We start from the raw sequence: 25704 nt of genomic DNA on the forward strand, positions 1-25704 counted from the left end.
CTTTCCAATATACATTCTGAAAACACATAGACTGGGGAGTTTTGTTAGTTTTTTTTTTTTTAATACCCATAAGGAGCCTGAACTTTGAGTCATTCCCACTGAATTTAATCAGTTCTCTACTAAGAGTTGAGATTGCTCCTCCTGTATTATTACTAACACTGCTAGAATAAATAATTTGACGCATAGATCGTTTTGCACACTTGCAGCTATAACAGTTGGATAAATTCTTAAATGCGGGTTTTGGGGCAAATTATATATATATATATATATATAATTTGCATGTATATATATGTGTCAGAAAGGCAATGGCATCCCACTCCAGTACTCTTGCCTGGAAAATCCCATGGACGGAGGAGCCTGGAAGGCTGCAGTCCATGGGGTCGCTGAGGGTCCGGCACGACTGAGCGACTTCACTTTCACTTTTCACTTTCCTGCATTGGAAAAGGAAATGGCAACCCACTCCAGTGTTCTTGCCTGGAGAATCCCAGGGACAGGGGAGCCTGGTGGGCTGCTGTCTATGGGGTTGCAGAGTCAGACACGACTGAAGTGACTTAGCAGCATATATGTGTGTGTATGTGTATATACTACATGCAAGTGTTTGTGTATATATATATATATATATATGTGTGTGTGTGTGTGTGTATTATATTGGAGAAGGGCATGTCAACGCACTCCAGTATACTTGCCTAGAGAACCCTATGGACAGAAGACCCTGGCAGACGACAGTCCATAGGGTTCGCATAGAGTTGGACATGACTGAAGCAACTTAACGTGCCCTAATGCAAGTGTATTATATGCATGTCTATATGTGTACATGTATATATGTGTGTTTAGTCGCTCAGTCATACCCGATTCTTTGTGATTCCATGGACTACAACCCACCAGGCTCCTCTGTTGATGGGGATTCTCCAGGCAAGAATACTGGAGTGGGTTGCCATGCCCTCCTCCAGGGGAATCTTCCCAACCCAGGGATCAAATCCAGGTCTCCCACACTGCAGGTGGATTCTTTACCATCTGAGCCACCACGGAGGCCCAAGAGCACTGGAGTGGGTAGCCTATCCCTTCTGCATGGGATCTTCCCAACCCAGGAACTGAACCAGGGGTCTCCTGGTGGATTTTTTACCAGCTGCACTACCAGGGAAGCCCTGGTATATATGTGTGTGTGTGACTATGTGAATACACATATAAGTAATTTTAATAATCTTTGCTAAATTCCTCTTAGTGGAGGCTATCTTTCCACAAGCAATATATGACAATCTGGTTCCCCATATCCTTGCCATAGTTATCAAGTTTTAGGATTCCTGCCAATCTGATAGATTAAAAAAATGTATCTGATTTCATTTGAAATTACATTTGTCTCACTATCGATGAAGTTGAGCATTTTCAAGTTTAGCAGTCATTTGTATTTCAGGGAAGTATCTGTTCATATCCTTTGCCTATTTTTCTGTCAGATTGCTAGCCTTTTCCTTGTTGATTTCCAGGAGTTCATTTTATTTTGGGGACATTAGTCTTTTGTTTATAAATTGCAAATATTTCCCCCAGTTCATCATTTTGAGCTTGTTCATGACAATTTTCTTTCTTTTTTTTTTTAATTTAAAGATTATCTTTCTTTTTTTTTTAATTTTATTTTATTTTTAAACTTTACATAATTGTATTAGTTTCGCCAAATATCAAAATCAATCCTTCACAGGTATACATGTGCTCCCCATCCTGAACCCTCCTCCCTCCTCCCTCCCCACACCATCCCTCTGGGTCGTCCCAGTGCACCAGCCCCAAGCATCCAGTATCATGCATCGAACCTGGACTGGCATCTCGTTTCATACATGATATTTTACATGTTTCAATGCCATTCTCCCAAATCTTCCCACCCTCTCCCTCTCCCACAGAGTCCATAAGACTGTTCCATACATCAGCGTCACTTTTGCTGTCTCATACACAGGGTTATTGTTATCATCTTTCTAAATTCTATATATATGCATTAGTGTACTGTATTGGTGTTTTTCCTTCTGGCTTACTTCACTCTGTATAATAGGCTCCAGTTTCATCCACCTCATTAGAACTGATTCAAATGTATTCTTTTTAAAGGCTGAGTAATACTCCATTGTGTATATGTACCATAGCTTTCTTATCCATTCATCTGCTGATGGACATCTAGGTTGCTTCCATGTCCTGGCTATTATAAACAGTGCTGCGATGAACATTGGGGTACACGTGTCTCTTTCCCTTCTGGTTTCCTCAGTGTGTATCCCCAGCAGTGGGATTGCTGGGTCATATGGCAGTTCTATTTCCAGTTTTTTAAGGAATCTCCACACTGTTCTCCATAGTGGCTGTACTAGTTTGCATTCCCACCAACAGTGTAAGAGGGTTCCCTTTCCTCCACACCCTCTCCAACATTTATTATTTGTAGACTTTTGGATCGCAGCCATTCTGACTGGTGTGAAATGGTACCTCATAGTGGTCTTGATTTGCATTTCTCTGATAATGAGTGATGTTGAGCATCTTTTCATGTGTTTGTTAGCCATCTGTATGTCTTCTTTGGAGAAATGTCTATTTAGTTCTTTGGCCCATTTTTTGATTGGGTCATTTATTTTTCTGGAGTTGAGCTGGAGGAGTTGCTTGTATATTTTTGAGATTAGTTGTTTGTCCGTTGCTTCATTTGCTATTATTTTCTCCCATTCTGAAGGCTGTCTTTTCACCTTGCTGATAGTTTCCTTTGATGTGCAGAAGCTTTTAAGGTTAATTAGGTCCCATTTGTTTATTTTTGCTTTTATTTCTGATATTCTGGGAGGTGGGTCATAGAGGATCCTGCTGTGATGTATGTCAGAGAGTGTTTTGCCTATGTTCTCCTCTAGGAGTTTTATAGTTTCTGGTCTTATGTTTAGATCTTTAATCCATTTTGAGTTTATTTTTGTGTATGGTGTTAGAAAGTGTTCTAGTTTCATTCTTTTTTACAAGTGGTTGACCAGATTTCCCAGCACCACTTGTTAAAGAGATTGTCTTTAATCCATTGTATATTCTTGCCTCCTTTGTCAAAGATAAGGTGTCCATATGTGCATGGATTTATCTCTGGGCTTTCTATTTTGTTCCATTGATCAATATTTCTGTCTTTGTGCCAGTACCATACTGTCTTGATAACTGTGGCTTTGTAGTAGAGCCTGAAGTCAGGTAGGTTGATTCCTCCAGTTCCATTCTTCTTTCTCAAGATCGCTTTGGCTATTCGAGGTTTTTTGTATTTCCATACAAATTGTGAAATTATTTGTTCTAGCTCTGTGAAGAATACTGTTGGTAGCTTGATAGGGATTGCATTGAATCTATAGATTGCTTTGGGTAGTATACTCATTTGCATTATATTGATTCTTCCAATCCTGTTCATGACAATTTTCTGCCATGCAGCAATTTTTTTGCTTATTTTCTTGCTTTAATTTTTGAACAAATCAGTCTTTCATTTCATGGACTTTAATCATAATTAAAAGATCTTTGTAACTTCAAAATAATAAAATAATTATACTTCTACTTTTTTATGATTTTGTTTTAAATTTAAGTACATTAGGCTGTTAGTTTAATTTAAGTACATTAGGCGTGCTGCAGTCCATGGGGTCACAGAGTCGAACATGACTGAGTGACTGAACTGAACTGACATTAGGCAATTACCCTGTTATGTGGTATAAAGTATATATCTAGTTTCATTTATTTTTTCAGATGGATACACAGATGTCTGTTTTTCATAAATGTTTAGAGATATCATTTTATTACATAGTATATTTCATATACATTCTGTTTCTTAGCTTTATAATTCTACTGTTCAATTTTTCTACTCATGTGTCAGTGTCATTCTGTATTATTGAGGCTTTATAATATGTTTTGATATTTGATGTTAACATGTGCCCTCATTTCTCATCTTTGCCAGAGTTTTACTGACAAAATTTAGGTATTTATTCTTTTACATTAATTTTAACATCATGTTTCCAATTAAAAATTGATATTTTTGTTGTTTTTATTGAATTATGTTAAATTTACAAATTATATTATGAAGTATAAGCATAATTTTTAGGTTAAAACTTTTTATCCAAGATCATGTATTTTTCCATTTATAAAAATATTCTATTATTTATTAATGTTCTTAGGGTTTTTGAAGTTGCTCAGTCAAGTCCAACTCTTTGCGACCCCATGGGCTGTAGCCTACCAGGTTCCTCTGTCCATGGGATTTTCCAGGCAATAGTCCTGGAGTGGATTGCCATTTCTTCCTCCAGTTATCAGTTAACACTTGATTATAAATGTATTTTTAAAAATTTTACTGTTTCTTATTGAAAATGGGATTTCTTCCCTTACAGATTCCAGTAAGATGTTATTTGTATACATTAAATAACATGTGTATAGTTTCAATATATTGATTTGTGCCTTACTACTTTACTAAATCCTCTTATTTTTTGTAATGTTAGTTAATTCTCTTGAAAATTTCATGTGTTAATCATACTGTCTGCAAACAATGATAGTTTTATCTCCTTTTTTCCAGTTGGCCCCATGAGTATTTATTCTACTCATTGTTCATATTCCAGTATTACTTTACTGTGTAGCTCAGATTGTTCCAGCTTTAATCATTGGGTGCTCCTTAAGTTGGCTTCTGCATCCCTCTGACAAACCTCAATTAATGTGGGTTTCTGTTTGTTTTTTGAGCACTTCCATACTTTCTGACACAATAGTATGCTCCTGGCTCATATCATATTTTCCCTGTCGCATTCCAAGGACAGACATATCTCTCAGGATTTATGATTCCTTTTACTGGAGAACAGTTTTAGAAACCAAGAGCTGAGTGATTGCGTTTCTTGCTATTAGTATCATTGCATTTGGCCCTCTCAGTTGACAGAGCAAGAAAGCTAATACTAATGTGTATATGCACAGACCTATAAATAGTTCTATTATGCAACTATATTTATAGATATTAAGCTAAATATCTACAACTCTAATCCATTACCATAAAGATCATTCTAGGCTGTTCCCTGTGGTTATAAGTAAACTCTCACTCCAATACTAAGAAACCTACTTCCCACCATCCCTCATCCATTTAATCCACTGTTGCATTTTGGTAGGATCAGAATTATTAACCAGTAACCTTATAGGAAGTCACTTTGTCAAACAGATCATGATGCTTACATACAGTTTATTTTGCCTTTAGGTTATAGACTCCATTCATTTCCAAAGTTACTCATGTTAGTATCTTTTCCCTCACTTCCTTCAGTGAAACTGTTTCATAAATGTGTTACATAGTAGATCGCTTTGTCATATTCTGCATTCCATCTTGTGATTTCATGAGCCTCTAAGTGATTTTTTGATTGCATACATTAAGGTTTATTCTTTTATGCTATGAAGTGCTATGTGTTTTGACAAATATGTAGTGTCTTGTAACCATAATCACAATGTAATAAAGAATAGTTTCATTGCTTTAAAAATATCCCCTAGTCACCGATTCAACTTCCTCTACCTTCTCCCAGACCCTGGAAACTACTGAACTTTTCAGTATCTCTTTTGTTTACTTTTTTAAGAATTTAATAAAAAAAAAAAAAAAAAGATTTAATATAATTGGAATCATATAGTATGCAGTCTTTTTAGATTGGGTTTTTTCATTTAGCAATATACATTTAAATTTCATACATATCTTTGAGTATGTTGATACCTCATTTATTTTTATCACTGAATAGTACTTTATTGCATGGATGTATCTGGCTTATCCATTCACCTATTGAAGGACATCTTGAGTGCTTCCAGTTTTTGTCATTGATGAACAACTGCAAGTTAGATAAGTAAATACCTAAAAGTACAATTGCTGGATCACATGTAAAGACTATGTTTAGCTTTGTAAGAGCTGCCATTAGATCTTTCAAAGTAGCTGTATCATTTTCCACACCTATTAAGCAATGAATGAAAATTTCTGTTTTTCCACATACCAACAACTAGTATTTTCAGTTATGTTTCTGTTTGTTTGTCTAGCTATTCTAATAGCTGCATAGTGGTATTTCATTGTTGTTAAAATTCATGATTTTTTAATGACAAATGACACTGAATATCTTTCATACATGCCGTCCTTATATCTTCTTTGGACAGACGTCTGTTCAGATATTTGCCCAAGTGTTAATTCAGTTGCTTGTTTGTTTTTATTGTTGACCATATTCTTATTTCAACATATTTCCTCCCAATAATTTTTACAATGATCATTAAAAATGATCATTAGATCATTTTTAGAATGGTCATTAGATCATCTAGAATGATCATTCTAATGATCATCATTAGAATCTGACAAAATTAGTCAGATTCTTCCAGATAATAGTGTTATCAGGCCCAATTCTAGATCTAGTTAACTAAAACAAAACACAGAAAATTTAGGGAAGATTAGGAGTCTAAGAGAAAAATCTTTTAGCAATGATGAAAGGTGCTGAGTAGAATAAGCTTAAAAATTATGAAATAATGTCTCTGTTTCTAAGAGCCACTAGAGACCAAACAGCTCTGACACTCTGAACTTCTGTTACAAATGAGGACTTTGCCTTTCTCCCTTGAAGAGCATTTTTTTGGCCTCATATTTGTTGCTATTTCACTGAGAGTGATTAAGAAGAATATCAGTGCTTCACTGAAGAGCTCTAAGATGAGTGGGCCTACCAGCAAAGCACAGGTGTGCACCTCACATGCAGTTCCAGACCATGAAAGCACTTTAGAGTCATCTGGGAAGATGTGAAATACTGATGCCCGAGTCCCAGCCCAGAGATTCTGATTCTTACTTAGTCAAGGTAGCAGGAATTGTAAAAGTTAATACGCAGCCAGGTTTGGGAGTCACTGCTTTCAGACAGGCTTTCCAACCTGATAAACTTTCTTCATTCAACACATAATTGGTACTGGACTCACTAAAGAAATGGGGAACACGTGTACACCCGTGGCAGATTCATGTTGATGTATGGCAAAACTAGTACAATATTGTAAAGTAATTAGCCTCCAATTAAATAAATTTATATTTAAAAAAATAGAGAAACACTATCTAATTGGCAAATGGTGAAAACTACTCACCTTTCAAAATAAATTATTATTTAAAAAAAAAAAAAAAAGAAATGGGATGATCCCAAAGGAAAATAAGCCCATGACAGAGAGGACATCCTTAGGAGTCTAGCCAGGTGTCATATAAGAAAGTCAAAATCATATTGGCACAGTATCAAGAAGAATATGAACTACTGTGTCATACTAGCATTTTGTGAGCTAAACTACAAAATAATCCTTTTAGAAACTTCAGTTATTATTCTTTAGCAGATGATTGAAGTAGAGTGAAAATATTCAAGAACTGGAGGTAACAAATCATCAAGTTTTTAATCCAGATACAGGGAGACATATACCCTTTTTATTAGAGATGGATTTCTTTGAATCCATTTATCAACATTTTTGTGTGTTCTGTTTTTCTGCATGTTTTAAAGAACTGAATTTTGATGAAACTGTATAAATCATTGACTGTTACCAAACCATTAAGTTCAATTTATGGTTCATCTCATTATCTTGAAGCCGGAAAAAAGTACCATTTCTATTTTTGAATGTATCTTCCTTAATGGCTAGTGAATTTCAGTGAAAATTAATTCACTTGACGTGGTTAAATGTTATGTGAGAAAAATTTTAACAAACTGTCTTAAAATATGATTGGCCCACTGTCTTTCATAATCCCATCTGCCCAGCACTTGCTTCTTCTCCTAGCCAGCCGATAGAACCACTGCTTGATGTGCTTCCATGGCAACTATGGTTCCCAAATTTTCTATTACATAATTTAAATAGAAATTCTACAGTAGCCTTGTTAACTCTTAGTCCTTTATCAAAATAATCTTTCTTGGACACAAAGAAATAGTAATAAGGAAGTTATTAACTAGTATCTAGGTCAAGGCTGAGAGAGAGAGAGAAAATCAGTAAGGAAAGAGGTTTTCATTCATTTTAGTAAAGTTTTGACATATCTCTTCTTTACCTAGCAGACTGTTTCCCTCTATTTTCCCTATTACTAGAGAAATTGAACACATTCACACATGTTCTGATTGCTTACATTACTGAAATTACTTACATCAACTTATTTTATTGTTTTACTATCACTTTGTTTCCTTACCTTTTTCAAACTTCCCTGACATCTGTTGGTTCAATTTTTATTGTTGTTGCTGTATTTTTTCTGTTTGTTTTTATTTTCTAGTCTTTGATATTTTAATGCACACATTTAAACATCTACTTTTTCATTAATATCTGGCACATTAGCTCCTCTATTATTCTGCTAAATGATACAAGAATCTTAGAATATTTATGTACATCTTCTTTATGTCCAACCTGCCATCTCTCATGCCAGCATCATCTGGCATATTCATTCTAAAGAGATATTAGTTTTTCTAATCAATCAGTTCAGTCACTCAGTCATATCCAACTCTTTGCGACCCCATGGACTGCAACATACCAGGCTTCCCTGTCCATCACCAACTCCTGGAGTTTACTCAAACTCATATCCATTGAGTCGGTGATGCTATCTAACCATCTTATCCTCTGTCATCCACTTCTCCTCCTGCCCTCAATCTTTCCCAGCATCAGGGTCTTTTTCAATGAATCAGTTCTTTGCATCAGATGGCCAAAGTATTGGAGGTTCAGCTTCAGCATCAGTCCTTCCAATGAATATTCAGGACTGATTTCCTTTAGGATGGACTGGTTTAATCTCCTTGCAGTCCAAGGGACTTTCAAGAGTCTTCAACACCACAGTTCAAAAGCATCAATTCTTCGGTGCTCAGCTTTCTTTATGGTCCAATTCTCACATCCATACATGACTACTGGAAAAACCATAGCTTGACCAGACTGACCTTTGTTGGCAAAGTAATGTCTCTGCTTTTTAATATGCTGTCTAGGTTGGTCATAGTTTTTCTTCCAAGGAGCAAGCTTCTTTTAATTTCATGCCTGCAATCACCATCTGCAGTGTTTTTGGAGCCCAAAAAAATGAAGTTTCTCACTGCTTCCATTTCTAATCAATAGTTTCTATTTTTAAAATTTACTGTTTTGTTTTATTTTGTGCTCTTGCTCTGTATTTCTGTCTTAACTCATGTCTTTCTCTGTTTGTTTTCCCTAAGAACAGCTTCTAGTTCTTTCAAAGTGTCTAATTCTTTTGAGACTGTCAGATGAAATAATGCTTTGGAGCCTATATTAGTTTCCTCTTGCTGCTAGAACAAATTATCATAAACTTAGTGACTTAAAATAACAGAACTTTATTATCTCACAATGCTGGAAGGGAGAAGTCTAAAATGGGCCTACAGGGCTACACTGCTTCTACAGGTTCCAGGAGAGAATCCCATTTCCTTACCCTTTCCATCACAGAGTGCATCCACATCTTTTGCCTCATGGCTCTCTTCCATCTTCAGAGGCAGCAGTGTAGCCTCTTCAAGTATCTATGTCTCTGCATCTTCAGATAATTTTCTTTTGACCTTCTTGTGTTCCTCTTAAGGGACCTTGGGATTATATTTAACACCTACTTGAATAATCCACCATAATCCCCTCATCTTTAGATTTTTTGTTTAATCACATCTGCACAAGGCTTTTGTGCCTATAAGGAAACATTATGGATGGTGGGGATAAGGATGTATGTATTGTGGTGGCCATCATTCAGCCTAATAGTTCTTTTGCCCTAATGAGCACATCTTTTTTTGTAATCTCTTTTGTAAATGAGAGATTGGCTGAATGTTCAGCACAATTTCAAAAGATACTCTTTCAAAATCTTGTATTTTATCTTATTATCTTCTTTTAGGAAGTTACTGTGAAAAGTGGAGCCATTCTGATGAGGAATTGATTTCACTGTTACAATGATTGTCTTTGGTGCATGTTTTCAGATTCCGTTAATGGAGGGGTGTGCTCACCTGAACTTCTCCATGTCAGTGCCTCACCCTCAGCTTTCCATCCTTCCAGCTCACTTATGGAAAAGTTCTCAGTCTGCAGTTTATTCACTTTTTCTTACTGTTAAACCAGTATTTCTTTAGCATTTCTACATCCTAAGCAATAGCAGAAGGCTCCATGGACCTTCATTAAGAAAATCACTCAAAATATAGAATGCTATTGCATAACAGCTCCATTTCATCCTACAATGATTCACAGCCTTAGTTACCTACTGAATTTAATCTTAATTGAAATCAAACAAATTTCACTTGGAGGACAACAAGTTTTATTACATAGTTGCCCTTGATGTCCTGCCATTAGATTGCTTCATTTACATAACTTCCTAGTCAGAGCAAAGCAAACAATTCTCCCTGGATTTAAATAGCCTAACTTCTCAGAAATAAAATTATATATTCTCATGTAAAATTATATATCTAAATCAGGATGAAGATATGATATAGATATAAATATCTAACCATCAGTTTTACTTTTTTAAAAAACTACTCTGTTTTTCACTTGTTTCATAATTTCTACAATATAGGTCAATGTTTTGCATCCTGGATAAAGTTATGTGGACTAAAAATAGTACCTTAAAATATTATAACAGACTCTTTATATAGTAAGGTACACTTAATTTTAGACTGTGGTACAATCAACTAATCTTATAATTATTTTTATTACAATAAAAATTAACAAATGGCAAGGGTAAAGAGTGCAATTATAGATGATGGGGTGTCATTGAATGCTTCTGGTTAGATCTTCTAGGATAATGTAGTCTGCACTAACACTGAAAAGTCCTTTTGAAATGCATTCCCTTTATATCACATGGCTTCCCTGGTGGCTCAGATGCAAAGAATCCATCTGCAATGCAGGAGACCCGGGTTAGGTCCTGGATCAAGAAGATCCCCTGGAGAAGGGAATGACTACCCACTCCAGTATTCTTGCCTGGAGAATTCCATGGACAGAGAAGCCTTGTGGGCTATAGTCCATGGGGTCGCAAAGAGTCGGACATGACTGAGCGACTCACTTTCACTTCCTGCTACATTATTAGAAATAAGTTAACTTAGACACTTAATCCAGCCTTTGATTTTATGTGCGATTTGTGACCTTGATGTGTGACCCTGAGTAAATGACTTAACCTGTCTGGACCTATCATTTCCTATGTGCAGACTGCAAGGGCTCAATTAAGTCATCTTTTAAGATCCTTTCTGGTGCTATGACTTGGGATAAAGCTAGCCAATAAAAGAAAAGATTATTCACTGCTTTTTGTGCTTCTTCTACTCTTTTCTATACTCTGTGATGGCTAAACCTAAGCCAGGGTCCCTTAAACCCGCCTCAGAATTGCATGATCTATTTTCCTTCCCATTACATGGGTCTATTTTTTCTCAGGTTACAGTTTCCTCTAAGGAGAGTGGATTTTGGATTCTCTACCAGCAGTATCTACGCTGCAGGCCTGCATGAGAGTGGAGAAATGTTGTTGGGTTCCCTTCCTTCTCTACCTTCTCCCTCCCAAATTTGACCTTCCATTTCTTAGAGGTACACCAGGAAGAAGCAATTTTATTGCCACTTAAATTGTCCCAAGCAAGTGAATGGAGAGTTAGGTTGAGCTCTGCTTAGGGTCCTGAGGTCCCCTTGGGCTTTGCTGTGGATAAATCATGGCAATGTTTATAGATTTCAAAAAGATCAAAGGAACACAAAACTGCAGTGCTTTCAAATTATTTCAAGAATGAGTTCTCCTTGATGCACTTTCAGGGTAATAATGGGTTAGTCAGGGGAGCAGACGTAAGACATCTGAAGCTCTGATTTGAAGCTTGGAAGCACTGAGAGGAACAGAATTGGTCCAAACTGGAATGACTTGAGCATAACCTTTAAAGGTCAGAGATGAGATCAGTAAGAAAGAGTCCATGTGAGGACAAGATCATCAAGACCTAGAACATAGAGGAGGTTAGAAATTGTTACTCAGAAGTTGCTTTATAAGGCTTCTGAAAATTCTGCAAGTATGCAATGTTTATAAAGTTGTGAGTTTCTTTCGGTTCATGGTTTAATGGAATTAAAATTATTTTATTAGATTTATTTATATAGTATGATGACCCTTTGCCTATTATATGCTTTCTGAATATAATCCCAGTTTATTCTGTGCCTTTGAGAGCAAAGGCACAAAACAAACTGTCTTTTACTATCAAAATTATAATATTACATATTAGTATTTGTATTTTCTATTTCGGTCTGTGACTTTGCTGCTGTGTTTAGTTATATACCAGATTCTTATATATCCTTGTGTTCCCTGATCTAACTATCTTGCTGCATCTTTGCCTGCTTTATAATCATTTGTTCTCTTACATGGAAATTTCTCTGCAAAGGTAAATTTTTCTTACCGATTATTTTTCATCAAATTTTGTTGGTGTTTCCCTCAAACATATTACATATTTCAGATAATCCTTAGAGTATTTTGATGTGTATATTTTAAAATATGTTCAGAGTTTAACTCAGTTAAAACCACTCATATTATTAGTTCTGACTTGAAATAATAACATTTAAAAAAAAATCAAATGAAGACAGGTGTAACCATATTCAGTGTTTCCTTTGCTGATCTGAAAGCCCTTATTATGTATTAATGAATGTATTGTTTTACTTCTATGGTTTACTTCCAGCAAAAGTATGCACAAATTGCCCTAAACGTTTCTCTACAAACTAAACAGTTTACCACTTTCTGATAACCCAATGTATACTAGTGTGTCACTGGTAGGCTATTTGATGCAGCTGCTTTTGCAAAGCAATTATGTCATCAAGTGCTTATTTACAAGAAATTACATCCCACTGACAGCTTCATCCCCTGTGTTCTTCTGACATATCCACAAGGACTGTATTTCTGTTAGAATGAGGAGGCAGCTATTTTACCCGACATAGTTTAAGATGTATGAAGAAGATTTCTATAGAAAAATATCTCCTGTCCGGGGCCTTGTCCTTTTATGTGTGATGCATTCCCTTCCTATAGCAGAACCCACTGATTTCTCATAACTTAGTGTGAATGAATGTCCCATCTCACTTTTCCCTGAGAAAACAGAAAGGGATAAGAAGACAGTGAAAGCAGACAGGAGGAGCAAAACTCTAAACTCATCTACATCATCATTTTGCCTGGCGGTAAAGCAGATTCAAGTTTTTCTTAAATTCCACAATCACCTATATCAAATTTGCACAAAACTTCCCATTAGAGTTTGCATTTTTATCCATTACTCTTCTAGAATGAGGTATTTTTCTTTTCAGCTTTTGATGGGAATGTAAAATTTTCAAGCTTCCTTGAAACAAGTGAATGAGTGAACTATAAGCTGAAAACTAGAAGTCCTCTTTATCTTTGGATGTGAAATAATTGTTCTTCTTTTCCTTTTCAGTTTCTTCTTTGTGGCATATGTGGAATATTGTGCGCCAAAAAAAAATCTGGACTTGTCGTAAGTTTTTGCCATGTTTGTATTGTGCACTGAACTGTTTGAAATGTAAGAACTCAAAAAGGGAAATAAGGACTAGCCAACTTTCATATCCTGAGTGTTGCTCATCTAGGATAAAAAGAAGACTGACAAATAAATTCTTTTTTTCTTTTCAAAGAAAACCATCAAGATTATTACAGACTGTGACAAAAGAAAAAGAAAAGCTTTGATATACTCTTTAAATACATGAATCTGCAACCTTTAATGACTGCTGTGGATGGAAGTCTCCACTTTTCATTTATAGACTTCCAGACACAGGAATCCTTCATCGAGCTAAAAAAGACAGAGCTTGAATTCATGGGAAATTTAACTGTTTAGATATGGACGTGAGCCTAAAGATTGCTGGCTTTGACTGTGAAGTTCATTGTGCAAAGCAGCAAAACAGCTGTGTTGTTATAGTTGCAGTTAATTCCCAAAGATTTTTTAAATTTAATTTTATCTTCTGACTATGAATGCAAATGTCAGAATTCTCAGAAGCTTTATGGTACTGTCTTGCGTCTTGGGGGGTGCTCCCAGGTCACTCTCATGTAGACTAGAGAAGGATTCCAGCATGCTGAAGTATGGATTCCCCCTGTCTTTCATGACATTTTTTTGAGAATTAGAAAGTAGAAAAAAATCAATTATTTTATTGAGGACTATAGGAAATAACATAGGCTTTTATAAGTTGGCAAAATTAATATTGTACATGGACCCTAGAAAGTAGTCTTTGAGACTAAAAAAAGGAGAAGGCCAGGGAAGGGGGACTATGCAGTCCTTTATTTAACTCCTTTTTCTAATTATAGTTCTCTTAGTGATGGTACCTATTGTAACAGAAAGGATGAAGCCCCCATTGCTTCAGAAATGTGAGGTGTGATTTTTAAAAATTATCTTAAGGAAATGTTTAGATAGACATTTTTTGGAGGCTTGTAATTTGCATTTGTGATTTCCCCATCACTCTTTCCCATGGTTTTCTTACTTTCTACACTTTTTCTCTATCAAGTCTCTCCATGGCTATATACTAACAATTTCTTGGAACATGGATAAAAGAAAATGAAAGAAAGAAAGGAAGGAGAGAAGGAACAAAAGAAAGAAGGAAAGAAAGTTGGGGGGGGGAGGGAAGCCCTTTACAGCGGTGGGGGTGGGGGGGCGTGGGGAGAGACGTGTAGGTCAGCCTGGCCTGTTCTGACAAAGCACCATGGATTGGGAGGCTCACAAAGAACAAATATTCATTTCTCACAGTTCTGGAGGCTGGAAGTCTCAGATAAACGTGCCAGCACAGTTGGGTTCTAATAAGACTCTCTTCTGGGCTACAAATTTCTGGTTGTGTTCTCCTGGAATAGAGCTCTCTAGAATCTCTTAGCAAAACATGGACCTGGTTCCTGAAGCTCCACTGTCTTGACCTAATTATCTCCCAAAGGTCCTGCCTCCAAATACTGTTTAATACTAGGGATTGGGCTTCAGCATAGTAAATTCTGAAGGGACACAAGCACTCAATTCATAGAAGAAGAAAAAGGAAGTTGTTTTATTTTGTTTGTTTGTTTTTTGAAAAACGGGTGTTTGGTTTTTTTTTTTTTTTTTTTAAACAGATCTTCTGTTTTTCTAATTCTCATATAAGTTATAAAAAAAATTATAAGATCTGAGTTTTTTAGAAACTACCATCTACTTTATCTTCCTGTACCATCTGGGGTTTCCATAGAGGACGTTAACTGTCAAAGATTCTCTACCCTTTAATCAAAATATGTGAGAATTTCTCCACTCCACATATCTCTAGTCTGGTAAGATTGAAAGTAGTATATGGTTAAAAACTTGGTACAGATTTTAACATTTTAATTCTTGAGTAAGAATGTTTTATCTGTACTTGTTAATGAAGTGTCATGTCCTTAAGGAAATTAATGGCAATAACATAGGAGAGAGAGTGTTTTCCTGTAATAATCCCTTAAGTTTGTTGTTTATTTTATTAATTAACAGTAATTATTAAGAGGCTAGAATGTAATATCTTTCCATATTTTCTGAGAATGAGTAAACACCAAAATATATTCCCAGGAAACAGCATGCCATTTGAATATACTTTAAAAGGAAATAGAACTGATTGATTCTATTTGAAATTGGGAGCTCAATTTCCCACAGGGGATGATTCATTTATTTGGTACTTGACGTTTAGTGTTATATTTAATCAATTATTAAAAGATTATACTCATCCATCACTAGGTTTTCAGTTTTGGTGATAAGTACTGTAAGACTGACACAATCAGAAATGCTGAATTAAGTTAGAGAAACAAAACAAGCTAGCCGTTCTTTCTGCCCATCATGCTGTCACACATCCACGGTCTTACCCTTTGCTGGGAACTCCATGCACTTAGCCTAGATGATAAGTTGTCAAGGCAGCCTTGTCTGAAACCCCCGACGGGGCTGAATTCCCCTCCTCCCTGCTCCAAGGGCAGCCTTTCATCCTTCTTTGTTAATATTTGTCATACCGCGTGGTAATGTTGGCTCTTCACTTAGACTGGACGGCAGTGTACTCAAGAGGAACAACTGTGAGCTGTTCTTTCTTGTAATGACAGCTGCTGCGTCACTCATGGCCTAATAGATGCTAGGTGCTCAGTAAGTGTTTGCTAAATTCCACTAACTCTCGACAGAAAATAATATCTAATGATCTAAAATTAAATACTAAAGTTATATAGCTGTTTGCCCTGTGGACTTATGCCAGAGGAGATGTCCAGGAATGTTTTCTGAGGAAGTAAGAGTTAGTCTTCTATTTAAGGAGCCAAGCAAGAAGCAAAATAGTTTCCAGGAAATGAAAATACCACTGAGGCAGGAATGAACAAGCTCTATCGAGGGACCAGGGAGGTGACCGGAATAGAGACTGTATTCCAGAGAAAGATGGAAATAAGGTTGGTTGTTAAATTAGCATCCACTGAAAAGTATCATGAAAGCCCATAGGAGAATTGAACCCAGATAAAAATTACATAATAAAGCCATTAAAGCTATTAAAATATTCAATTGAATTTATTAAATATGCACAGAACATTTACCACACAGAAGGCATCGTGCTTGGTTCTGCCAGGGATCCTGCGATATTTAAGTTGAATAAAATCCCCCAAGCTCTATTAATAGAGACCCAGAGCAAATCAAGAGTAGGATCAAAAGCGAAGCCACATCCTGCGTTTCTCCATAGCAATCCGCCAAACAGTATTTTGTTATATCTACTGGGTGGTGTCACAGAGTAACAAGATTTGAAAAATAAAGAGCCAGTTCAGAGGGGTGGGCTCCCTAATTTGCCTGTTGAGAAAACAGATACTAAACCAATCAAATTCTTATAAATGAAAAAAAAAAAGGAGTTAACTAAATTCCCTAAGCTCACACAGTTAGAGGAGTACAAAGTTTTGAAGCTAAGTGGAACTAATAACAATTCAGTGAGAAGATGTTTGGATTTTGAGTCTGAAAATCTGGATTTTCAGTCCCTGAACTACAGTGTTAACTGCTTACCATTCGTTTTCCATATGTATGTTACCTCTCAGAGGATTAGTGGGTAAGTTAATTGAGATTCTACCTTTTCACATTCCTGGCATAGCGGCACACTATAGATATCAAGTATTACTTAAATCTGAATCTACTATCAGATAAATTTTACTTCAGAATTTTCATAAGCTGTATCCCTGGTCTTTATATAGTTGGCTATGAATGCCTGAGACACTGCAGTGCAGGCCCTCTCCACTGAGTCAGAGTGCAGAGAAGCCGGGCAAAAAGATGGCCTCTGTGCTCCAAGAAGCACCGAGAGCACCTTCTCTCTATCGTAGCCCAGCCATCCCCGATGTGCAGTGTGTGCTCATCAGCTTCACCTCCTCCACTTTAAACCCCCTGGCCCCTCTTTTTCTCACCAGATGATCCTCTTTTCCGCCTGCTGCATCTGCGGGCTCATTGGGGGCATCCTGAATTTTCAGTTCCTCCGGGCAGTGACGAAGAAGACCTCCTCCCTCTACCCGCTGCATCTCGCCTCCATGTCTCTCGCGTGCATTGGGATCGGAGGCTGCACCCTCTCTTCGTGGCTCACTTGTCGACTAGCCAGCTATGAACAGAGGAGGATGTTCTCAGAAAGGGAGCATTCTCTGCATCACTCTCATGAAATGGCTGAGAAAGTGAGTTTTGTACTTTTTCCTCTCACTGCTAGCAAGTGATGAAGACTGCAGTCACATCTAGGTGATCAACTTGCAGCTTTAGATGAGAACTTGAGGTATTGGATTTTGTAAAAGTTTGGCCCTGTTGGATCAAGAATAGGAGTTTATTATTTTTTCCCTGTAATTCTGGGTACACCTGTTTTCAACATAATTTTGTAGCCTCTAGGTAAAAACAAGCTCCTAAAATAGAACTCATAAAGTATTGAATGTCTTATAAATATGGATTTTTATGTATTGTACTGAGGAAAAACATAAATTAAAAAAACACTCTGAATAATCCCAGATTTAGAAATCCAATGAGTTTTCCTTTCTAACTCACCCCTTGTGCCTGTAAGTAGATGCATTTGATTATGTAAATTAGGTTTGCAAGCATAAAGGGATCTTGTAATAAGGCAACAAAAAGCCCTGCCTATCAGTGCAGATATTATAACACACATAAAGCTTCATTTAATTCTCATCTAAATTTCATGCATATTTGGGTAGCTTTGCCTGTATATGAACATTTAAATAACTGTTTCATAACTGTTGTATCCCCTGCATAACTGTTTCATAAAACTCATTCAAACAAGGAGTTATAATTATTGCATCAAAGGACAAATGATGCAGTGAGCTGTCTATGTTTCTTCTGAGGCTTCCCAGGGGCTCAGTGGTAAAGAACCCACCTGCTAATGCAGGAGACACAGGTTTGATCCCTGGGTCAGGGAGATGCCCTGGAGTAGGAAATGACAACCCACTCCAGTATTCTTGCCTGGGAAATCCCATGGAAGTCCATGAGGTCACAGAGAGTCCGACACGACTGAGTATGCACACATGCTATATTTCTTCTACATTTTGCCCATACTTCTTTATTCAGTTCCTGCCTACAGATCTGTTAAGGAAAGGATAGAACAACTATAAGATAAACTCACTAAGCTAATGGCCACATCATATTTTACTTGATATCATGGAAATAAAACTGCATAACAACAGAATAGAAGGAAGAGTAGCAAGAGTTACAAGTAGTATACAACTTGTATACTGTTTGTATACTACTGCTTGTATACTACTACTGCTTGTATACCACCCACTATACAATTATAGTGTGATTTTAGAGAAAAAAAGTACTCTGTAGTTTATGTGTTTCCCTTTCATATACAATCTGTACACTCGAATAAGGAGGATAGATGCTCTTGAATTGTTCCAAGAAGGCGGTTTTAAACAGATCTACACGTGCCCATCAAAAAGAGTTAATAGTACAAATAGTATGGTACAAATAGTACTGGTAATTTAAAGCAATGGATTGTTAAAAAGAGGTTATCATTATATATTTGGATAATGGTTCTTTTGTGTGTCTGTTTTTATACTAGTGTGATTTAGGTTTTTGTATGTATGTTTGTGCAATATTTATTGTATGATTGTTATATTTACATTAGAGATTGAGGGCTATTGAAATAACCGACTTGCCCAGCTGCCCGGTGGTGCCCCCGACACCAGAGTTACCTACAAGGTACGCTGACTTCTAGGGAGTTACCATGTTGTAATGTCACTGCAGGAAGCACTGCCTCTTCAAGGAAGCCATGATGCCAGCAGATCAGCCTGGACTGATACTGTGATATTGCTCCTCAAAGTATTGCTTCTGTGAGAGCTACTTTGAGGACCTGTAGAGTCTTGCAACGTGCAAGTTGGCTGAGTATTTAAAATATTCAGCCTGCCTCTAAGCATCCAAACACATTTCTGCTTGGATGATCCATGAGTCCTTTATTCTCTGCCATGTCATGACTGACTCCGTATCATCGTTCACAGACTACAGTTTTGCTTTTAATAATAGATGTGTCTGATAAAGGCAAACTTTGTATCGCTCTCATGCCAAAGCTGCATGGGTAGATAACCTAAGTTTGACACTAACACAGTTAACCTTATGTGTAGAAGCTTTCTTCCTGTGAACTTACTTGATATGAGACAGTTCATATTTATTTCATATATTTCAGATTTCTTAAAATAGTTACCATTCTTGCTTTGGTTAAATAATATAATAAGAAATATAAGAAGTTACACAGATAGCGTGGCCCAACTGCAGAAAGTATATCCATATGCCAACAGTCATTTAATCCTGCCAGATTTAAAATACAATCTTTTGCCAAATTGGACATGCCTATTTGCAAATAAACTGAAGATACTCATCCATTTAAAAACCAATTTTAACTGTTTTTCCCTATCAGTGATTTCACTGTGTCCATATCAGGGTGAATTTAGTTAAGAAAATTCTTTCTTTCTGTAAGATTTTTAAAAACTGATTTTTTTCTTAATCCTGCAATAAAAGATTATACCTTAGATTAAGTTTTTATTATTTTTAAGACACTTTTTGAATGCAAACCTATTTTAGGAGAGGAAAAGGCATCTAAGAATCCTACTTCTATAAATTCCTTAGAAAAAGGTTTTTTTCCTACTAGAAGGAAGAGCTACAGGTGGATGAGTAGATTTTGTTAAAGACCATTTTGGAGAGACAGTTCCATTTTTCTTGCCACCAATAGTGAGTTCTAAAATGAACTTCAAATCAGGTATCTCATCAATAAACTTAGCCTCATCCCAGCAACCCCAGTGTTTTTGTAGACCTACTTCTGTGAGCATATCTCTAGCAAAAGCCAGCCTCTCAGTGAGACTGAACCACCGCCAGACATAAAGGCAGACTGTGGGCACCAAAAGAACTTCACTTTCTGTTGGAGACTTAACCCTAAACTGGTTAAGTTTTTAGGCTTCAGGCAATTCCTCAGCACTAAATCAGGGTACATATAATGTATGTATTAAGACATATTAAGACGACCCCTGTGGCCTGTAAGGGGCCAGGCACTTTGCATGGGGATGGATTTGATGTGAGGAGAGGAAGGGTCTTCTTTGTATATTGTCTTCTTTCTCAGAATTTTTTTGGATGACATGCTACCTCCTGTTCTAAAAGACACCAAAGTTTTCAAAAGCATAGTTTCAAAACCAAACCAATTTCTACCTTCCAGTCCCTCCCTGACTCTCCTAAGCAACTTCCAGAACCGCCAAAGACAAGAAGTAAACATCTTTATTTTCTCTCTCCTGTACTGAATTTTCAAAAAGGGAATAAAAATGAGGCATAGATATCTTTTCATTTTTGAAATAAAGATTTGGAAGAATTTCTAAAGTTTACAAAAGCAAACACATTACTTTCTTTTTTCTTTTTTTTTTTATTTCACCCAGACAAACATTAGACATACCTGATAGGCTTGAGATCATTGAGGAAACCTCTTTCCACTGGAGTCTTTGCTACAGCACTTTTGCAAATAGGTTTGTTCAAGAGTGGAATGATGTTTTCATCTATTTTTAGATAGTTCTGCCTACATGCTATTTATATGATCCACTAACCATTATAAGTGTGAATGGGCCTCACATCTCCTTATTACCTTTCATTGTATAGGGAAGAGTTTAATGTTCAACAAAACATATGAATTCAAAGCATCTGAATTTTTCTCAACATATTTTCTAAAATCACAAATGAAACTTGAGTAAGTTCATCCTTTTTACTAAAATTTCTGTTGCCTCCTCATGTAGCTTTCCTTTTTAACTATTGAGTAATTGATCTCTTAAAAAACATGTTAAGAGCTTTTACAGTTTGTTTTTTTAGGGTATGAGTGACAATGCCAGGAAAGCAGTGCGTCCCGCTATGAATTAGTAGGGTTGCTCAGTTACAGACAGGCAGTCCATTTGTTGCCTTTCTCAGTTCTTCAGAAAAGGCCACAGTTTTCTACACCGTAAAGGTAACCCCTAGCATCTGTTGGCATTTTGTTGATATGCTCAACAGACAAACCTATACCTCGGAACATCTTGGGTATTTAAGCATCTTTTTTCTAGGCGAGGTCTTTCCAAAACAGAGATGAGGAATGAATGATAGGGGAGACTGAGGGGACTGGGGAGAGATTAAATTCTTGTTGTGGGTAGAAGACTTTGGTCTAAGAGACTGTCACTTGAGCATTTTCATGGGTTCCAAGATGGCTTGAGATTTCATTTTCTTAAAATCAGCAATATTAATCCTTGTCCTCCCCCCAAACTCAGCAAGTTTTTCAATGGCTTGAAATTTCTGTTTTGTAAACCAATTAACCAAATTAATGTCTTATTCTGAAAGTGAATTTTAATTAATTTTATTTTCCTAACAGGAAATGACAGACAACATGAGCAATGGAGGACCACAGCTGATATTTAATGGAAGAATATAATCAATATTTTAAAGAACTGAACATTTTTCATGAGGCAAAGAAAAACCAAAGGACTAGGAGATAAGTTAAAATAGTTCTTGCATTTGCTGTTATCTCTCCTGAGTACTCGCTGAAATTCTTCTTCAATTTTGCCTCACTTTATTTCTTCAGCTTTTTTTTTTTTTTCTCACTGGTGAAAAACTTTCCAGAAATATTCTAATACAGTAATTTCAATTAACTTTCCAGACCATTCTATAAAAGACTGTCCAGGAAAGAAAAAAAATAGATAAAATAGAAAGATTCATATTCTACACAAACATTATTTGACTAGCATGAATGTTAGATTTGTAATGACATATTTCATATAAGTAATTAAAAAGTGCAAATATCAAGAAATAACTTACCAATGTCTTTGTTCTGAAAGACGATGGCTTCAAAGAATGCCACAATTTAAAACCTCAGCAATGCCTTGTTGTAAAAACATTGTAATTATTTTCAATTTGTGAATGAACTATGTTTCATAATTTTCTTGTAAATTAACAAAACACAAAACATAAAAAGAGGGTTTTTTTTAAGAGAGAGAGAGAATATTAATCTGTATGATATTTTTGCAAAAAGAACAGAGAGTTATAAATGAATATCACTTAAGGAAAAGAAGTAACTTTTGATTATACTGTGCAGATTGACATGCATGTTCGTGAATGAGCCTAAAAATAAAGTATCTTTGTGTGTATGTGTATATTTGTAAATATAGAAAATATTATATAGCTCATATTTATAACATTCATGGATGTAAATATGTAGTAGAAAAGAAATTGTGATACTGTGGGAGTATTATCAAGATTCTATTCCCATAGAAATGGGAAAGTGGTTTTTCAAGACTTTTCTCTGCCCACAGAGTCACATTTAATTTCTACTAAATTTTCTTAGTTTTATTTCTTTTATTATGTCTGTTATGTGTAAATATCAATGTGGCTGAAATTTATGGGGTGGAGTGGTCTGAACAGTATCAAGACAAACTGCTTAATTGTTTGGCAATCTATTATTTTGGTATTTACGTAAGAAAAATTAGTATTGATTTATAAACATAATTTAATTCAGATACTTCCATGTTTATAAATATAGATAGAATTACTTGCAATTATGACACATATTTCAAATACATTATAGCCCAATTAAAGTTATATAAAAGGACAATTATTATTGATTTATAAACATAACAGTTTTAATTCAGATACTTCCATGTTTATAAATATAGATAGAATTACTTGCAATTACGACACTTATATTTCAAATACATTATAGCCCAATTAAAGTTATATAAGAGGACAGATGATGTATGCCCAAAAGATGAAGTTACAGTTAGCTTTGTTAGAATTTAATTTAGGATTTTTGTTTTGTTTTACAATTCACATGGAAAAATACAGACAGATCATTCTCAAGAATGCCTGTACCCAAAGAACCTGAAAGAGATCCCTGTAGAAGGAAGCCAAAGGATAGGCTTATGTTTAAATAGCTAGATTCAGTCCTTCACTTCCATAAAGGAATGTTAAAATACTAACCTATGATACTATATATCGGAGAGAAAACAGCATGGTCTTTGAAAATATTTATGAGAATATAACTTGTGGCAATTCATTTCTGTTTATTTGATGCCATGATTATGAATGATTTTTAAACACTGAAAATCTGAATTATATAATATAGGTATTTTGTGTATATACGGTTCTGCTGAATTTATGCAAGGATGTAGTTTTGTACTGAAAGAATAACTACCAACTCTCATTTTAGGTGGCATTTCTTTGTAGACATGTTTGCACAATACAGAGTTATAATATATCAGTAAGATGTTTTAATGCCTTTTGAAATAATAAAGAAATCACCCATAAAGGACAAAAGCAGGCACATGACTGCTTTGACATAGAGTTAAGAAGAGATGCCATCATCACAGTTATCCAAGTAATCTACAATGTATTTAACCAAGTATAGATAGATCTTTAATTATTTTAATATCTAGCCCAGCATTTTCAGGACTCAGTTATTTAGAATCATTTATTTGGGATGTGCAGTGATTCTTTTTGAGGTAAGTAGGGGAAGTTAGGAAGATATTTGTCAAGTATTTGAAAACTAAATTTTCAAAAAACTTTGAACTAGAATATTTTAAGTGACTACATTACAGTTTTAGTATGAGCCTACCCTTGGGAAAAAGTAATGTGATACTAAATTAGAAAAAAAAAATGTGACACTAATATGGTAGTGTGCCATGGAGACTAGATACTAAAAGGTCCAGTAATTATAAGCATAAAAGAAGTGAACTCTGTTTAAAATTTTTCAACACATGTGTGTGTCTCTACACATACATATATATAGTTGTTTAGAAGTGGAACATGGTATGATAACTCTACTGATTTGTCTGTGTAATAAATGGTGTGTTTTGAAACTTACAGATGGTGTGAACATTCTTTCCATCACAATACAAGAAATAGTCCCTTCTCCCTATAGCTAGATGAATAAATGTACAGTTCTCAGACTGGCAGGGGACAGGATGCTGTGAATGAGGCAGAGAGTCCCAGCTAGAGGACGTGAAATTAAGAAATGGTATTTAGTTTTTCCTAGTTGACATAATTTGGAAAGATTAAAGTATGTTCAAATATAAACAGGAAGTGGTTGAGGATACAGAACAAAATGAGCATGATAAAAGAACCTTGAGGAGGCAGGAGGAAATAAGATACAGATCATAGGAGATAGAATTAACTATAGATAGCACTGAAATTGCAGATCTCACAAATGAATCCTTCAGCTGAAATATTCAGAGAATTGGCTGACCTATTTGGATTTGTCACATTGGTTCCTACTGGCATTTGGGGTGGACAGTAATTCATTGTTGGAGAAGGCAATGGCACCCCACTCCAGTGCTCTTGCCTGGACAATCCCATGGATGGAGGAGCAGCCTGGTGGGCTGCGGTCCAAGGGGTCGCTAAGAGTCAGACACGACTGAGCGTCTTCACTTTCACTTTTCACTTTCATGCATTGGAGAAGGAAATGGCCACCCACTCCAGTGTTCTTGCCTGGAGAATCCCAGGGACGGGCGAGCCTGGTGGGCTGCCGTCTATGGGGTCGCACAGAGTCAGACACGACTGAAGCGACTTAGCAGCAGCAGCAGCAGTAATTCATGGTGCAGACTGTGCTATACATTTCAAGCCATTAAGCATCTTGGGCCACCACCCAGGAGGACACTTCAGTTGTAACAATAAAAAATAGCCTAACAAATTTACACCTCTCTAAATTAGGGAAGTGAAAGTGAAGTCGCTCAGTCGTGTCTGACTCTTTGTGACACAATGGTCTGTAGCCTACCAGGCTCCTCAGTCCATGGATTTTGCAAGCAAGAATACTGGAATGGGTTGCCATTGCCTTCTCCAGGGGGTCTTTCCAACCCAGGGATCGAACCTGGGTCTCCCGCATTGCAGGCAGTCGCTTTACCCTCTGAGCCACCAGGAAAGCCCCAAATTAGGGAAGTATTACCCCTTAATTTAGAACCACTGAGGAACACCATGAATATGATCCCAAGCAACCAATGTTAGTGCTACCCACAAGTGTAGACTTGAATTGCTCAGGGTCATAAATGCACTGTTCTAAGGTCTACTGTGTTATCTGATACAGTAGCCACAATCCTATCCACATGAGTATTTAAATTTAAATATAAATTAGTTAAAACAGAATCAAATATTCATTTTCTCAGTTGAGCTAGTCACGGTCCAAGTGCTGAACAGCTACATACAGACTCCAGTGTAAGTCAAACACATAGTCAAGTTGAGAAGTTGTGGTAGAGATGTAACATTAAAAAAAATCTGTTTGTGCAATGATGCCACTAAATCAGTCAATATTTTATATTTGACAGATAAAATATTGTGTAACTCCTGTTCTTGAAGAAATTGACTCAGCTCCTCACCATGCGTCACTGACAAATTC

General features: G+C 36.2%; 1 protein-coding gene and 1 long non-coding RNA gene across 4 annotated transcripts in view; one reads left to right on the forward strand and one right to left on the reverse strand.

Annotated features, from left to right (window-relative positions):
* The window catches only part of TMEM196 (transmembrane protein 196), a 261077-nt gene extending 235590 nt beyond the window's left edge, over positions 1–25487 (forward strand). For 2 of the 3 annotated variants that reach the window (XM_070368817.1, XM_005897688.2), the window contains exons 2-4: positions 13296–13352; positions 17249–17503; positions 21697–25487. In XM_070368817.1, the coding sequence (XP_070224918.1) occupies positions 13296–13352; positions 17249–17503; positions 21697–21756 (372 nt within the window). In that variant the 3' untranslated portion in view covers positions 21757–25487. Of the gene's footprint in view, positions 1–13295; positions 13353–17248; positions 17504–21696 lie in introns of those variants that run through there. The other variant, XR_011463902.1, reaches the window with a different exon arrangement.
* LOC138987548 (uncharacterized) lies at positions 17266–20848 on the reverse strand. Its single transcript, XR_011463903.1, has 4 exons — positions 20761–20848; positions 18205–18410; positions 17517–17624; positions 17266–17433 (listed from the first exon to the last, which is right to left on the reverse strand). It is a non-coding gene; the product is annotated as an uncharacterized lncRNA (long non-coding RNA).
* Positions 25488–25704: the final 217 nt, after the last annotated feature.

The sequence above is a fragment of the Bos mutus genome, chromosome 4 (assembly GCF_027580195.1).
Source record: "Bos mutus isolate GX-2022 chromosome 4, NWIPB_WYAK_1.1, whole genome shotgun sequence".
NCBI lineage: Eukaryota > Metazoa > Chordata > Mammalia > Artiodactyla > Bovidae > Bos > Bos mutus.